This window comes from Xyrauchen texanus, chromosome 34 (assembly GCF_025860055.1).
Source record: "Xyrauchen texanus isolate HMW12.3.18 chromosome 34, RBS_HiC_50CHRs, whole genome shotgun sequence".
In the NCBI taxonomy this organism is placed as follows: domain Eukaryota; kingdom Metazoa; phylum Chordata; class Actinopteri; order Cypriniformes; family Catostomidae; genus Xyrauchen; species Xyrauchen texanus.
In genome coordinates, this window is record NC_068309.1 from 34,413,183 (window position 1) to 34,429,455 (window position 16,273).

The window sequence follows — 16,273 nt, forward strand, 5'->3', positions numbered from 1 at the left end:
GACAAGTAATAAACGTATAGTTAATAAACAGTGTTAGATTCTATTGCTACAGGAGATTGAGTCATTTGGGCTAAACTAGAGTAGCGCTCGTGCTAGTCCTAATTCATTTAAGAAAACACATAAAGATTGTGAGAGTCTAAGTGAAAACAGGACTCTTAAATGAAGAAATTATTAAAAAAAAATGTTACTTACAGAAAATATATCTACATCCGTGGCCGCCATGATGAGGAATGTATATGTTTAGTGCTGAGATAAGGCGTAAGGGAGCTGCCTTCGTCTCTCTCACTCTCTCCGTCCACTGACACACTCTATTGAACGGTTGGAGAAATTACGAATGTTACTATGATGAAGGGCTGGCTTATGTATATTAATGACGCACAGTGACGTTCGCCCAATAGGTAATACGTTGGTGAGACCACTGGCAAATCAACGAATCCAACTACAGCAAGGGCTGGGTTTTTTGAATAATAATTATGTTGGACGGGCCTGCTTGGTTACGAAGCAACGTGAGATGGCTAAATTAATATTCATGAGTTATTATTTTGCCGTTCGCGAGCGCTTCGGTGCGTTCAATATGGCTTCTTCCTGGAAACTCCCACTGGCCTCAGGAATGCCTTTTCTCAGCCTTTTCCCAAGACCTGGGAGGATACATTTCCTCAGTAATAAAATATGCAATTAATTATCAATTATGATCCACACCAGACTGTTTAATGGCATGCGGTCATGCGGTTGGGCTGATACACTCTTACAGATCAAATATATACTTTTAATGCTTTATTTAAATTAGGAATAAAGATAAAGCTGTTTAAATAAGCCTTTTTAATAATAACAATACCCAAATAATAACAATGAATAGTTAATTTGTGTTGTTAGATTGCCTATAGTAATGTTGTTGTTACTTAATATTAGATAGTATTTAGTAAGTAAACTGCTTAATTTGCTAATCCAGTTATGCTTCATCCTGGCAATGATATATTAAACTATAAAATGAATAATTTTAGGGTTCACTATTCAGGAAAATAATTTCAATTCTTTTTTTCCTTTTTTTTTTTTTACCGATTATTTTGTGCCGACGACACATTGCCGGCTCCACCCACTTTTTACCTGAATATTTTATGTAAATAAGGTTTCACGTGGACATTCCGGGAAACAGGTAAGGCGTGGTGACAGTCCAGGTGCTTTTCGAGGACGGAGGCTCGAGAGAAATGTTCGTATTTGGGACGTTTTTAAAAAAATGGATTTGACTCAAGAGGCAATTTTAAACATGCTAATAGAAGGGGGAGGAAAGGTGAAAAACTCCGATATACTGAGCAAGTTTAAAGGGACCCTAAATTGCAGTGATCCGGCAGAGAAGAAACAAAACAGAGATCTTTTCAAGACGATTGTGAACAACATTGCAGTTGTGAAAGAATTCCAAGACACCAAGTATTTAGTCCTAAAGAAAGTTTATCTGCATTTGCTAGAATTCTCTGAGGATAAAAACACCCCAAAAGAAGAGGATAAAGAAGATGGATCAAATGCAGTAGAAGATTTCCAAAATGCACAGCAGAACATTTTGAGCAGATCTTCCTCAAAATCTTCAGACAGCACCGTGGTGGGACCTTCTCCTATACATGTTGCATTAGATAGAAGCAAGAATGTGGACCTAACATCTAAATTGTTTCAACATTTCACCGTTCCTCTCAAATCTGACCCTGATGACTTGGACAAACATGAAGCAGTGTGCCCTGCCAAGAAAGAGGTGAGAACAAACAAACCGTATGCGCTGCCTTTACGAATGCCCCCAGCCAACATCAGTCATCATTATAACACGAAAACCTCCAGCGAGCACTCAGGATCTGTCAGTTACACCCAAGAGCCTCATTCCTCACCTCAAAGTAAGTGGGGACGATCAACAGACAGTGTCGCCAGCGTTGACGGCTCCCCACAGGTGAGAAGACATTTCAAGACCCCTAAACAGTCTGACGAGCCCAAGTACTCGCACCAGTGCCCGCTTGACTTCCTGGAACATCAGTGGCTCGTGAAGTCTGCGGCCAGTCAATGGAGTCAGGTGTACGGCCTGCTTCTGATGGACGTTCGGCTTGCAGAGAAGAAGGACTTCATGTCTGGTTTCACGGCCCTACACTGGGCTGTCAAGTGTGGAAACATTGAAATGGTCTGCAGAATTGTTGACTTGTCGAGGAAAAGTGACCGTGTGGTGGACGTCAACGCCAAATCACATGGCGGCTACACGCCACTGCATATCGCTGCTATACATAGTCAACTTAATTTAATTGACCCGCTAGTCCAATACGGTGCCAACAGAAACCTTAGGGACAACTACGGGAAGAAACCGTACTACTATCTGCCCAAAGAGGTTCCGAAGGAGCTGAGGCAGCTTCTAGGGGAACCAAAAGCCATCAACCGGGAGTTGCGTCAGGTTCGGGAGGACAACGACCCACAAAAACACACAATAAGCCACCTCTTCCAGCAGCCCCTCCTGGTGGGTCTCAAGAAGAAGAAGTCCAGAGTGCCGTTCATCTCCGTGACTGAAGAGTCCAGAGAGGATGAGCCCATGCCACACAAACAGAGGCTATCGGATGTGTTTCACTAATTTTCTTATGGTAACCTGTTTGGGAAACGCAAAATCAATGCTCAGTTTTCAGTATAGGTATATAAACAAAATACACGTTCAAGCAAATCTTACATATTATTTTAATCATCCCTATTATGTGTGATATTTTTAACTTGGGTTACAGAGGTTAGGAGAACATTAGGGCAATGTTCCCCAAACCTACAAGAAATGTTCCATTTCTGTAAAAAAAAACGTTTTAGAAATTTAAATTCTGGGAACAAAAACGAATGTTCCCAGAACGTTCTGGGGACTGAAAATTGTTAGCTAATGTATTAAATGCAGAAATGAATGACTGAATCAGAGACTGTATCTATGAATCGGCCTTATGTGTGATTCTAAATAAATGGTGACATTCAAAAGATTACATAGCACACATACATCACCCAGATGTCTATTTGATGTGTGTTTACATCTGGAAGACATATATCTGGAAGACATAATAGTCTTATATCATTTTCTTACTACTTTCCCATGTAAACAGAGCTATAGTTCTGAGAGTAATTATGGATGATTGAAAATCATGAGATTATTGAAAAGGATTATACATTTAGCAAACGTTAAAGTATGAGTGCTGTTTCTCAATGTTGGAGCATAACTCTTTGGGAGTGGCCAAACTTGTTTTAATTGTCTGTTTAAGCGTCAGGAATGTTTCGAAGGAATGTAGTGTGAAAAGAATCTTTATTACATGACCTGAACTGATTTGATCTGAACGTTTCTGTAGATGCTCAAAATTGATAATCTTAATTCATACAGCCTTTGGTTTTTATCTTGTTCATTTACATACATGTGTTTGCATCATGTATTACTGATCTATTTTACTATTTATCATAAATGTACTGTATATGGGTCAATTATGTGATTTTTGCATTTGTTCATTTATATATGCATTTTTTTTTTTTTTGGGTACAAGTAATTCTTTCACATTTAAAGTATTTAAATGTCATGTGGTGTAACTTTTTTTTAATCTATTTATAAGCACTTTAATGTTTTCATACTTGATATTTTGTTTTTTTATTGCTGAGCAAAACCCTGATGCAGTTTCATTATAATTTCCATTCTGGAGTCATATCAGAAACCCTATAAAAGCTGTTTAAATTTATATGGAGCGGGTCGCCTCCTCATGGACGCTGCCATGTTGATAACCATTAACACTGTGTCATGCAATGGTTATCAGTGGTACCGATGCTGGCATGGTATTGATAAATAGGAGTGTGATCCACCAGACAGTCCAACAAAATGAGTAAAAGTGGAAAGATATAATATCCAAACGAGAAGTCCCTGCTGGAGTGACTAGACAGCTACGACATGGGAATAATGAGTTGTTGTCCAATATCTGTTTCTTTGTCCACTCTAACATTTTCTTTTTGTTTTTCTTTTTCAGAAGTGTCTTTTTCTTTGCAATTCTTCCCATAAGGCCTGCACCCCTGAGTCTTCTCTTTATTGTTGTACATGAAACTGGTGTTGAGCGTGTAGAATTCAATGAAGCTGTCAGCTGAGGACATGTGAGGTATCTATTTCTCAAACTAGAGACTCTGATGTACTTATCCTCTTGTTTAGTTGTACATCTGGTCTTCCACATCTCTTTCTGTCCTTGTTAGAGCCAGTTGTGCTTTGTCTTTGAAGACTGTAGTGTACACCTTTGACTGAAATCTTCAGGTTTTTGACAATTTCAATCATTGTATTCCCTTCATTCCTCAAAACAATGATTGGCTGATGAGTTTCTAGAGAAAGATGTTTCTTTTTTGCAATTTTTGTCCTAATATTGATATGCCAGTCTATTGCATATTGTGGCAACTCAAAAACAAACACAAAGACAATGTTAAGCTTCGTTTAACAAACCAAATAGATTTAAACGGTGTTGGATATAATAGCAAGTGATTTTCTAGTATCAAATGATCAATTTAGCATGATTACTCAAGGATAAGGTGTTGGAGTGATGGCTGCTGGAAATGAGGCCTGTCTAGGTTTGATAAAAAAATATTTTTTCAAACAGTGATGTCCTGACTATAATTTGTGATCAGTTGAATGCCACTTTGGTGAATTAAAGTACAAATTTCCTTCCAAAACAGCTAAATCTGTACATTATTCCAAACTTTTGGCTAGTATACCCTTTTATATGTGTATACTAGCCAAAATCCATATCGCCCAGCCCTATACTACAACACCCCCGACCTTGGTTAAACCCATGACTGTCTCTCTTCTATAAAACACAAAAGAGTTTGTCAAACTGGAAGAACATGAAGAACTATCCCTTTCAAACCTCATATTTGAATGTATCAGTGATTTTTATTAAACTGTAGCCTCCCTAAAACCAGACGATGAATACAAAGTGTTTTGAATAGATTCATCTTTGAGACCAGTGTGTGTGAGAGAAACAGGCTTGGGCTTGTAATATGTGATTGGTGTCTTTGAATTTGCTGCATGTGAGCTGGTTCAACCACAAATAGATGTGGTTAGTATTGCTGACACTACGTGATTCGTATGGTAATTTAACTTTTTAAATGCGGACCTAAGATCAGCAGTTTATGCTCAAACTGATTAAGATGCAGGTATGAAACTAGTGCTGGGTGTGTTCAAGCCAAATTAAACCATCTGGACTGACCAGATCTAAAGTGAGCAGTCTGCTTACGGCTGTGTCTCTTATTGTTTCCATGATGCAATGTTCCTTGTCAGCTCTTACTCTGTGCCCTTGAGACACAGCACATGTTTCGGCCTCTGACTTCATTAGTTGGGGAAGATGCCTTAAGACACTGTTTTGCATGATTTTGACCTTTTCTGTCATGTCTTTTTAATAAAAGATCAGCAGTCTCTCCCTAATATTTGGCGAAGAGAACATAGACTATGTTTATTAATAATAATAGGCAAATAAAAAAACGAGATGATATGGAATTAAAAGAAATGTAACCATTAAAGGAATGTATGTTGTTCACTTAATTACCGGCTTTACTTCGTCATGATGATACTTTATGACTTTAATTTTAATTACTTTAATGATATATTAATATATTTATACATATTATATACTCTACACTCATCTACTGAGGTACTTCAACTTGGGAATTAACATTAGCCTACTTGCATTTGAACATCATATTTACGGGCACATAGGCGTACCTACTTGTTTTTTTTAGACATTTCCGTTGATGCAAAGAATTGTGGGTTTTGAGTACCCACGAAGGATATACCTCATGCATCCTCCGAATTCCCGTGAAAGAGGGTCGCATTCGGAGTGTCCTACTCGCTTTTCTGAAACGAGACAGTCTCGATGACATAGGCTATGCGTCCGAGACATGCGACCTCCGGAGGACACATCCTTCCAAACGAGACACAGCCAATCTATGTAATCACTCTAGTGCGGCCACATATAAGGATGGGCCATTTTGGGGAAGGGTGGGGTTTTGTTGCAAACGCTTGTCACTACATAACCAGCTAAATGAGTCTTATTTTCTAACAAGTTATTTTTAACAGAAAAGAAGAAGAAGAAAAAAAACTTACAAACTAATGTGCACAGTCAAAGTCCTCAAGTAAAACCATGTTCCCAATAACAATTCGTTTACACCATGATTATTAAATCACCCCAACTCCGGAAGTCAGGGCTCAAATGGTGCATTCGAGTCATGTTGGAAAGATGGTATTTACGAGTTAAGCGCACATGAATGCCATTGCCACCACAAATGTTAATTATGACACGCATTTGAATAGGCCTATGCTAGTAAGATATATGAAATTGCAAAACAGGGTCGGTTCTTTCCGAGTAAAATCACTTGAGCACATCACATCGTATTCCTTCCTAGGAGGACTTGAGCGCACCAGCAGAAGCAAGTTATGACTTTGTGGTGCCGTTCATGTGCTTAACTCGTAAATACAATAATTTCGACATTACTTGGATGCACCATTATTAAAAGCAGCGGCATCTTTGATTGTTGATGGGAATGACGTACAGTCTCTTCAATGGTGGTTGTTTAAATTTTTTTTGGATCATTCCGCTGACAAAACATTATGGCAAGTGCCTAACTGTGACGAGGATGAGGGCGTGGCCGGGCCGTGATGGTGCACGGCCGGCGCTGAATCAGATGATCAGCGGGAGAGTCAGATAAAGCGGAGCCAGTTCGAGCGAGACACACGCGCGCGCTGCGTGCGTGCGTGCGTGCGTGCGTGCGTGCGTGCGTGCGTGCGTGCTGACTTTGATATTTAACTTTACATTGACTGTTCAGCCTGTTCCCGCCTCCTCCTTGCCTATCCTTTACCTGTAACACTTACTTTAACTGCATTTTTTTTTTTAAAAGAAACGTGCAATGAGTCTAAATATTGTTATGGTATTTATATATTTACTTATTTTCAATATGCCACAAATTAACTCTTAGAAATTAATTAATTGACCATTCGCTAAGCTCCACCCCCTGTGGTTACTGTTGCTTGCTCTGACGAGCTTTGCAGAGCTCACCCGTAATGAATGGGAGATTGCCATGAACGACGCTGTTTTTGGCAAAATATTCTCATAAACGAAATGTATAATATTCTTAAGTGGGTTGGAATGAAGTGACATAGCATAGCATATCATGTCATATTCATCTGATTTTTTTATTTTTTGTTAAGTAAATTGTACACAATAATTTGGTTGAAAACTGTGAAGACTGTCATGGTCTTCAATCAGAATCACTTGAAAAGAGGAAAACATAATTTGATGACGATTACATACCTGATAACATCAGTGTACATCTCATAACACACTCACTATGATGCTGTGAACAATTTATTTACTATCACATTTACTAAGACCTGAATCAATTTAAGGTTAAGTTTTTAGCTTTGGAAAATTTACATTGGAGCAAATATAGGTGTCCTTGCTGATGTTGAACATTCATTTGAAAATCAGGGCTTTGAATCGCAAGATGTATTTAAAGACCAATAAACAAACAAACAAAAAAACACGACAAAACACAGTATATCCTCTCTAAATAACTCATGTCACTATTACAGGTGACCCAGCAACAAAAAACACATTTCTCCCATAGACTCTTGTTGGAAAAAGCAAATGCTTGTCAGAGAAATGGCAGACAGCAACAGTTGCTATATAGGATTGGTCAGAAACGTGTTGAAAGTGGGTCTTAGTGAAGGGTCAATTAAGCATATTTTCCCACAAACTCTCGTTGTTTTCCAAAACAACTCTCATTCCCATTATCATCATGTCCTGACACTATATTTTTATTATTAAAATCAGCATAAATTAAAGACAGTACAAAAAATACTACTATTGACTCACAGTTGCACAGCAAAAATTTACTTTAAATCTGTGCTTAAATGTCACAAAAAATTATGTCATAAAGCCAAAAGACCCTGATGGTTTTAAAAATAGGCTTCATTTTCTTTTATTGTGAGCTGAAATATGACTTGGACATTTCTTGACAGTTTTCGTGCAACTTACCTGTATAGATTATTTATCCTAATCATGATCAAATCATTAAACAACATTTGAGAACCTGTTATTCAATATTAAATATAGTTTGTTCTCCACACAAGTCTGTGGACTCCTCGCATAAGTGTACAAAGACCTTATTAAACAGAGTTAAATCTTAACAGTTCTAATGAAAACAAATTTAAAGTGCACAGGAAATATCGTTACTTTATTTACATGATAACAAAGTAATGGGAATATGCATTCCACTTAACAAATGCACTGGAAAGAGCCAAGGCAAATAATACACAGCACAACCACAAGAGGGAAGCAAAGCAAAACAGTCCACACAACGACAGACATTCACAGCACACTATGTATGGTACAAACGCTCTTATTGACAGTGAGTGAATGTGATGGATGGATTTCAAACATTGCAAAAAGTCTCACACACAACCATTTCATAAGCTACTTCCAGCATCTCTGACACATCAACACATCTGATTGCTCAATGCCAGATGAAAAGGAAATGGTGGTGGACTTGTATACAACAACAGGAAATAGCTTCTGACACTTCTAAAGAATGTGTCCATGTTGTTGTAGGGTGCCGTTTCTGTGGACAATGAAAATTTGAAGGCCATGAAAACACGGACCCTTGACAGAAAATGCATAGCCTTTCTCTGTTCAAAGGCCAAGCAAACTTTGGTTTGTTTAACCGAACGAAAATAGCAAATGTCGATACATTCCCCAAGAAAAGTTAAGAAAATGTGAGAGAAAACATTTCTAAGAGTTCATTTTCTAGCCAATTTTTACACAGTAGCCTATTGAATATATTTTGAAACGCATTGTATGTGTCAATACAATTTAAGGTTTGGGAGGTAAAATAATTTTAGACTAGTGATGGAAAATATGACTAATTTCTGCTAAATATTTGGTTCTTTCGAACGGTTTGTATAAGTGTACTGCTACTGTTGCGACCAAATCGTTCAGTCTGATTTGCAAAGTATTCAGAGTGGTTCACGACAAGGTAGCGACTGCAAACGCAGTCATTGCTATAGCGAAATAAGAGTATAGTCCTGCTAGGATTATATTACTCCCGGTTCTCATCTCATTTTGACTCATCTGAGTGACAAAAGATGAGTGGATTAGTGTTGACTCGTGAATCATGACTGTGCAAAGAAACTTTTGGATAGTTGGAATGCTGATAAATGGACACAATATATACACTACCAGATAAAAGTTTGGACACACTTACACAATGTTTATTATTACTATTAACTAGGGATATCATAAAATATTGATTAATTGATTATTGATCGGCACGTTATTTTAACAAAATACTTTTTAGACATCAATATATTAACATCTGTTGACATTTAAATTAGAAGCCTAATTCGTGTGCTTTCCAATTCACTTAGTGGGGCTTTTGTTTAACAGTCTGATGTAATAGCATTGGGAGGGTGATATATAATTTAAGTCCGTTCTCTTGTAGGAAAGGCACAGATATCACACACAGGATGCATCAATGCGGTGCAGCAGACGGCAGTTCAAAGTTACAAAGGTTTTGTACTTCTTCAAGAATGAACAAAGTGACTTTAATGAGTTTGTAGGTTAGTGTATGAAACTGCAAAGTTAAGATTAGAAATGGTGACATTTATTGAGCAATTTCTCTGTATTGACAGAGGTTGAACCAGACATTGAACAGGTCTTTTGTTCAAGCTGCCAAACCACAAAAAGTCTTGTAACTGAAAATACATTTTGTAGGCTATATGAAAGATGCATATACACATTATATTATCCAGTGATGGCTAGAGTAAAAAAATCTTTGTCCTTAGATAATTATTTGAGTCTAATTTCATGGGAAACTATGCGAGATGAGTGCCATGACACAAAAAATTTCACCAAGTATTCATCAATGCAAAGAACAGAAAGCTGAGGCTGCAGTGGACCTACCATCTGTGTCCCTCAAATTTATCAGACCAGGTAATGTTTTTCCAGTCTTCAACTGTCCAGTTTTGGTGAGCCTGTGCCCACTGCAGCCTCAACTGTCTGTTCTTGGCTGACAGAAATTAAACCGAACGTGGTCTTCTGCTGTTGTAGCCCATTCACCTTAAGGTTTGATGTGTTGTGCATTCTGAGATGATATTCTGCTCACTACAATTGTACAGAGCGGTTATCTGAGTTACCGTAGCATTTTTGTCATCTAGAACCTTTCTGGTCTGGCCAGACATGGCCTGTCTGGCCATCCTCTGTTGACCTCTCATCAACAACAAGGCATTTCCATACGCAGAACTTGTCTTGTTTTCGCTTTGTTTTCGGCACCATTCTGAGTAAATTTTAGAGACAGTTGTGTGTGAAAATCCCAGGAGATCAGCAGTTACAGAAATACTCAAACCAGCCCATCTGACACCAACAATCATGCCACGGTTGAAATCACTAAGATCACATTTTCCCCATTCTGATGGTTCATGTTAACTGAAGCTCCTGAACCGTATCTGCAAGATATTATGATTACACTGCTGCCACATGATTGGCTGATTAGATAATCGCATGAATAAGTAGATGTACAGGTGTACATAATAATCTGGTCCTGAGTTTATAATACATAGTATTTTTAGTCTTAATTTTTATTTTGTAATGAAATTCATACAAAGGCAAAATGGACATTTATCTACAGAACTAATTTCAAGTATTAAAGCATAAACCTTCAGATCAAAAGGTTTTTCCTTTTCAGGAACATGAGAAACATAAATTAAGTGAATTGTGTCCAAACATTTGACGGTTATTGTATTACTGCACTTAGCCATAAGCAACCTACAATTAGGAGTTGTTTTCCAATTATTTATAATAATAAAAGTATATTATTAATAATAATAATATTATTGAGCATTGGTGTCTTTTTGTATATTGCTGTTGCCACAGTTTTATACAAGCAATAAGGCACTTTAATGAGTGTGTTACAGTGATTTTACCACGGTTAATGGGGGTTTTAGGTACTCTGCTTCGCATCTTGTGGCTTATTGCTTGAAAATAAATGTTTGGTTTTAGCTTAAAACATTTTTAAAATGTTGCAAATAGCACAAATTCAGTGTTGGGTGTATTACTACTGAAATGTAATCTGGTACTAAGCTTATAGTACCAGTAATTAATTACATGACTAAAATTGTAATCCGTAATTTAAATGGACTTTTTGGGTAATCTAATCTGATATCTATTGGATTACTCATGTTTTGATAATCTTATCACTAATTTTAAATGTATTCAGTTCCAAATGTATTATAACACTTATTAAACATGAAATAAAACCACAACTTGCTAGTCATATGCATTTGAACGTAACATTTACACGTATATATTTGTATAAGTAAATAACGCACTAATTATTGCTGCTGGTTTATTTGTAATGTAATAAAATGTAATCATGTAATCCATAAAACATTAACAGTAATCTGGTTACCCACATTTTTAAATGCAAACTGATTACAAGTACTTGACTGTTGTAACATTATCTAATCCAGATTACATGTAATCTGCTACTACCAGACACTGCACAAGCTGCTCCAACATTTGTCAGTTTTTGCTGTCAGCGTGTTAACGTATGTTCAAATAACATTGGTGTGTTAGTAACTTGTCCATACAGCATAAGTACTGTGATTAGTACAAAAAAAACATGTTCGCTTTGCTGTTGATTCAGAATCTCAGTACACAAATGTGCAATGATGGCAGTTAAATAAAATGTATGATACACCCCAATCATTTTAAATATCCAACACAAAACAAATTTAAAAGAGAATCTTAAGAACAGAACACAATTATTTTATGGTACTTTATCATTAAATACATTCAACATGATAGTGTCACATGAAATCATGGATGAAAAGCTACACTACGACAGATGAAGCATCAAGTGTCACAAGAATTAAAACCTGAAATCAGTAAGAATAAACACTTGGGATGGATTACAATATTGTTTTGATGTTCCTAATAAATTTGTGCAGATTAGTATCAAAAGTGCTTTTTCTTCCTTTTTGGTCGTCATTTTAGTGCTCTGCGAGTATGAAATGAAAACAAACACAAATACCAAAAATGGCATATTCCTAGTTCATCTACTTTAATCCCATAATAAACCATTTCTTTGCTCTTAAAGGGACAGTTCGCTCTCCCAAAAAATTGTGATGTCACTTACTCACCCTCATATTGTTTCAAACATGTTTGACTTTTATGAGAGTTCATAAGAGATGTAGTGATCTCCAAATCGTTCTTTAGGCTCTTTTCAATGAATCAGGTGATCCAGTTCACAACGATGATCATTCATGAACTGGACTGATCTGGTTCTTGAGTTCATCTCACTGGAGGGCATGATTATTAGTGAATAACAACGTAAAGTTCAGTCTGTTTCTCATCCAAAGCTGTCATATGGCTTCAGAAGACTTGATCTATAATGCATAAGTCACGTTAACCACTGTTCTGATGCTTTTGCTTCCTTTTTGAAGCATGAAATCTCCAGTCCATATTCAATGTAACTGTATGGAAAAGAGCGATGAGTACATTCCTCAAAATTTCTCCTTTTGCACAGAAGACAGACAGTCATATGGGTTTCAAACTGTAAATAAATAATGACAGAATATGTATTTTGGGTGAACTATTCATTTAAAGGTTTCCATGGCAAGTCATCTTAACCATCAAACAAAGAGTTTCAAAGTTATTACAGTCTCAGGGAAACAAATGGTCATGTTTGAAAGGCACGTTCAGACCCATCTCTTTAGCCAGTGTTATGCCCATGGGACACTTCTTGGGAGATCTGTATTTCATAGAGTCTCTGGAGGTTCTGATCTCACAGGATAGAGACCTTTCATCACGGTATACTGTTAAGCAAAGCCTCGAGCTGTTCCTCTCCAAGACGCTGCTTCTCGTCCAAGTCTTTTTGCCGAATGAGCAGGGAGGCCTTGGTCTGGATGAAGCGTCGGTACTCCTGGAGCTGTGTGTCCGTCAGCTGTTTGGAGAGGAAGGTGGACACCAGGTGCTCCCTTCGGTGCAGGTTGTCCTTTAAGTCTTTGGCGTCATCTCTCTGTTTGCACAGCAGACGATGGCGGTTGTCCAGCGATTGCTGTGGATTGAGCAGAGTAGTATGTAGTAAATTTGTTGATATGTCACAAATGTGGTTAAGACTAAGAGTAATATTTACCTTAAATTTCTCTTTTTTTCTTCAAACGTCACATTTAAGCTCAAACATGCACACTCTTTATTGACACTTCTGTCTACTCTTTTAAGAAGTTAGGTAACTTTTGATTAGTTGTAATTTTTGAAAGAATTGATAGAAATAATTTATATGACTAAATATTGAAACAGTTATGTTTTAATTTACTCCTTGATCAGACTGTCACAGTTTCAACATATTATAATTAGTATTTTTATAATGGGTTTTCATATTTTAATACTGACAGTCTGGGTCACGGCTAAAACAGTAACATCTATATATAAAAGGCATTTGAAAAGTATAAAAAAGCCTGATTAAAAGTTTCCAAGTTAAGTTAATAAAAATCAACTCAAAGTGCAGTGTAATATTTGGACATTCATGGTGTTGAAATATTTGTCACAAGAGGGCAGTGCAATTGCAAAAGCCTTCCAGACCAAAGGGCAGTTTCGGTCACGCAGCATTGATACCAGCAACAGCAACTGCTGATCATAGCGGTCGAGAACATGATGATGAGAGACTTTATTTTCGATCATCAAAGCGGTTTCTAAAAAAAGAACATATAAAGCATGTTTTTTTTCCCACACACACGTAACCTTAAGTGTGTTTATACTCACAAGAATGTTAACCCAATGGGACCCCTCCTAGTTTTAACACTAGATATTTAAACAAAGACACACCTTAACTGACACAACTCACTGACTCACTTAATTTATGGCTCTGAAGGTTTGGCGTTATCACTCAGTTGAGGATGGGTTTGTCAAACAGCATCAGTAACACATATCTATCAGGCAAATATTAGAATGTTATGTTTAGTTATCTATTTTTTATTATACTATAGAAATATATTATATATATATATATATATATATATATATATATATATATATATATATATAATATTTGTTTGTATATTATTTATTGGTTTGTTTTATATATATATTTGTTATATTTTTCACATATCTAGTATGTTATATTATAAATATATATTACAATAAATGTAAAAATGCATCTATAGAATACCTATTAGAATGTTAAATGTGTAATAAGATTGATAGTGTAATTATTATTATTTTTAAGGGCTGTTAGTTAACATGTTAACGGAGATATTTAAAGATGTTTAGAGTTAACACATGTACATAATCCGACAATAAGACAATGTTTATTCCTCATTCTGTTCTGTGATTTCTAAAAACTTTTCAGAGTAAATCATTTGAATTAAAAACATTTTTTATTTTATTGTTGTTTTAATGCAATTCTGTTTGGTGACACTACTGGTGCAGAAATTACACAAGGTTTTACATTTTGTAAAATACAATATATCGAAAACTGAAAATAAAAATTATTTAAAGTAATTTTTAATTTTAGTTAATCATCAAACCAAAGAAATAAATTTTTGCTTAGTTTCAGTTCTTACAATAGTCCCCCACATTTTCTTATTTGTATTTTTCATTTTAGTTTTGGTGTATAGTATTAACACCGAGTGTATCCCATAACTCACTTTCTCCTCCGTGTCCATGTTGTCGTCCACAGTTCTGAGGGCGTTCTGCACTCGGGCGAGGCGTGCTGACAGACACAGCAGTAGACTGACCACCCGCTCCAGGTCTCCTATAAACTGTGTGTAGCGCTCTTGCTCAGCGGAGACACAGCTCTCTCGCACCAGAGTCTCCATAGCATTGCCACGTGCCACGTTCTCCTTCTCCTCGTCCTGCAAGGTGGAGCTGACCTCCTCAAGAGACTTCAAACGCTCTTCTATATGTGCTATTAGCTGTCTCTATATGTGAGAAGATGCATAGATGACAAATATTAAAGATACAGTAGTGGCCAAAAATATTGGCACCCTTGGTAAATATGAGCAAAGAAGGTTGTGAAAAATATGTCTTTATTGTTTATCCTTTTGATCACGCATTCAAAGAATTCACAAAAATTGAACCTTTAATTGAAGTAAAACAATTGAAAATATATCATTATTAATTAAATATTTTTCTCCAAAACATGTTGGCCACAATTATTGTCACCCCTAGAGTTAAAGAATTTATATCCCTTTCATATCTTAATTTTTTAGTACACCTGGGTGACTAGAAACATGAAATTGTTCAGCCATGTTTCACAGGGGTAAAAATATGAGGTAACACACAGGCCAAATTCCCTTAATCATCCATCACAGTTGGTTGTCGAGCTTCACAAAATGGGAAGTGGCTATAAGAACAAAGCCAAAGCATTGAAAAAGCCCTTTTCCACCATCAGGGCAATAATGAATAAGTTCCAATCAGCTGGAGATCTTAAGAATCAGCCTGGAAAAGGAAGTGTCTATAGTGAGGAGGATGGATCAAGTAGCCAAATAACCTCCATGGATCACAGCTGGAGAATTGCAGAAAATCTCATAAAATAATATCAGACATCACCACAAGTTGTTTGGGAGAGTTTCAAGAAAAAATGCCTCTGCTCTCATCCAACAACAAACTCAAGTGTCTTCAGTTTGCCAGACACTACTGGAACTTCAAATGCGACCGGTTTTTTTGGTTAGATAAAACAAACAAAAAAAGCTTTTTGGCAGCAAACACCAGAGATGGGTTTGGCGCACACAGAGATGATGAAGTGCCCAATGCCCACGGTTAAATGTGGTGCTGGATCTTTAATGTTGTGCTGCTGTTTTTCTGCCAGAGGTCCTGGACATCTTGTTTGGATACATGGCATCATGGACTCTATCAAATACCAACAGATAGAAAATCTAAACCTGGTTGCCTCTGCCAGAAAGCTTACAATGGGCCGTGGTTGGATCTTCCAGTAGGACAATGATCCAAAACAAAAACATCACAATCAACACAAAAATGGTTCACTGGCCACAAAATCAAGGTTCTGCCATGGCCATCCCATTCCCCTGACCTGAACCCCATAGAAATGTGTGGGGTGAACTGAAGAAGAGAGTCTACCAGCTTGGACTTCAGAATTTGAAGAAGAGAGATTCTGTATGGAGGAATGTTCTCGGATCCTTTGCCAGGTGTTCTCCACCCTCATTAGGCATTATAAGAGAAGACTCAGATCTGTTATCTTGGCAAAGGGAGGTTGC

General features: G+C 36.9%; 3 protein-coding genes across 4 annotated transcripts in view; 1 reads left to right on the forward strand and 2 right to left on the reverse strand.

The window, feature by feature from the left end:
• The window catches only part of LOC127627518 (septin-8-A), a 62,461-nt gene extending 62,149 nt beyond the window's left edge, over nucleotides 1–312 (reverse strand). For both annotated transcript variants that reach the window (XM_052103935.1, XM_052103936.1), the window contains exon 1: nucleotides 193–312. In XM_052103935.1, coding sequence (XP_051959895.1) covers nucleotides 193–222 — 30 coding nt within the window. In that variant the 5' untranslated portion in view covers nucleotides 223–312. The remainder of the gene's footprint in view (nucleotides 1–192) is intronic.
• An 851-nt stretch (nucleotides 313–1,163) lies between these two features.
• LOC127627702 (ankyrin repeat domain-containing protein SOWAHB-like) lies at nucleotides 1,164–14,861 on the forward strand. Its single transcript, XM_052104205.1, has 2 exons — nucleotides 1,164–4,121; nucleotides 14,737–14,861. The coding sequence occupies exon 1, from the start codon at nucleotides 1,235–1,237 to the stop codon at nucleotides 2,591–2,593; it is 1,359 nt and encodes a 452-aa protein (XP_051960165.1). The 5' UTR covers nucleotides 1,164–1,234; the 3' UTR covers nucleotides 2,594–4,121; nucleotides 14,737–14,861.
• LOC127627701 (protein Shroom3-like) overlaps nucleotides 8,136–16,273 on the reverse strand; it is a 56,487-nt gene continuing 48,349 nt past the window's right edge. The window contains exons 8-9 of the mRNA XM_052104204.1: nucleotides 14,705–14,977; nucleotides 8,136–13,116 (exon numbers count right to left, since the gene is read on the reverse strand). Of these exons, the coding sequence (XP_051960164.1) occupies nucleotides 12,865–13,116; nucleotides 14,705–14,977 (525 nt within the window). The 3' untranslated portion in view covers nucleotides 8,136–12,864. The remainder of the gene's footprint in view (nucleotides 13,117–14,704; nucleotides 14,978–16,273) is intronic.

Excerpts from the sequence above, each read along its gene's own strand:
- LOC127627702 (XM_052104205.1), top strand. The coding sequence starts at position 1,235 with ATGGATTTGACTCAAGAGGCAATTTTAAACATGCTAATAGAAGGGGGA.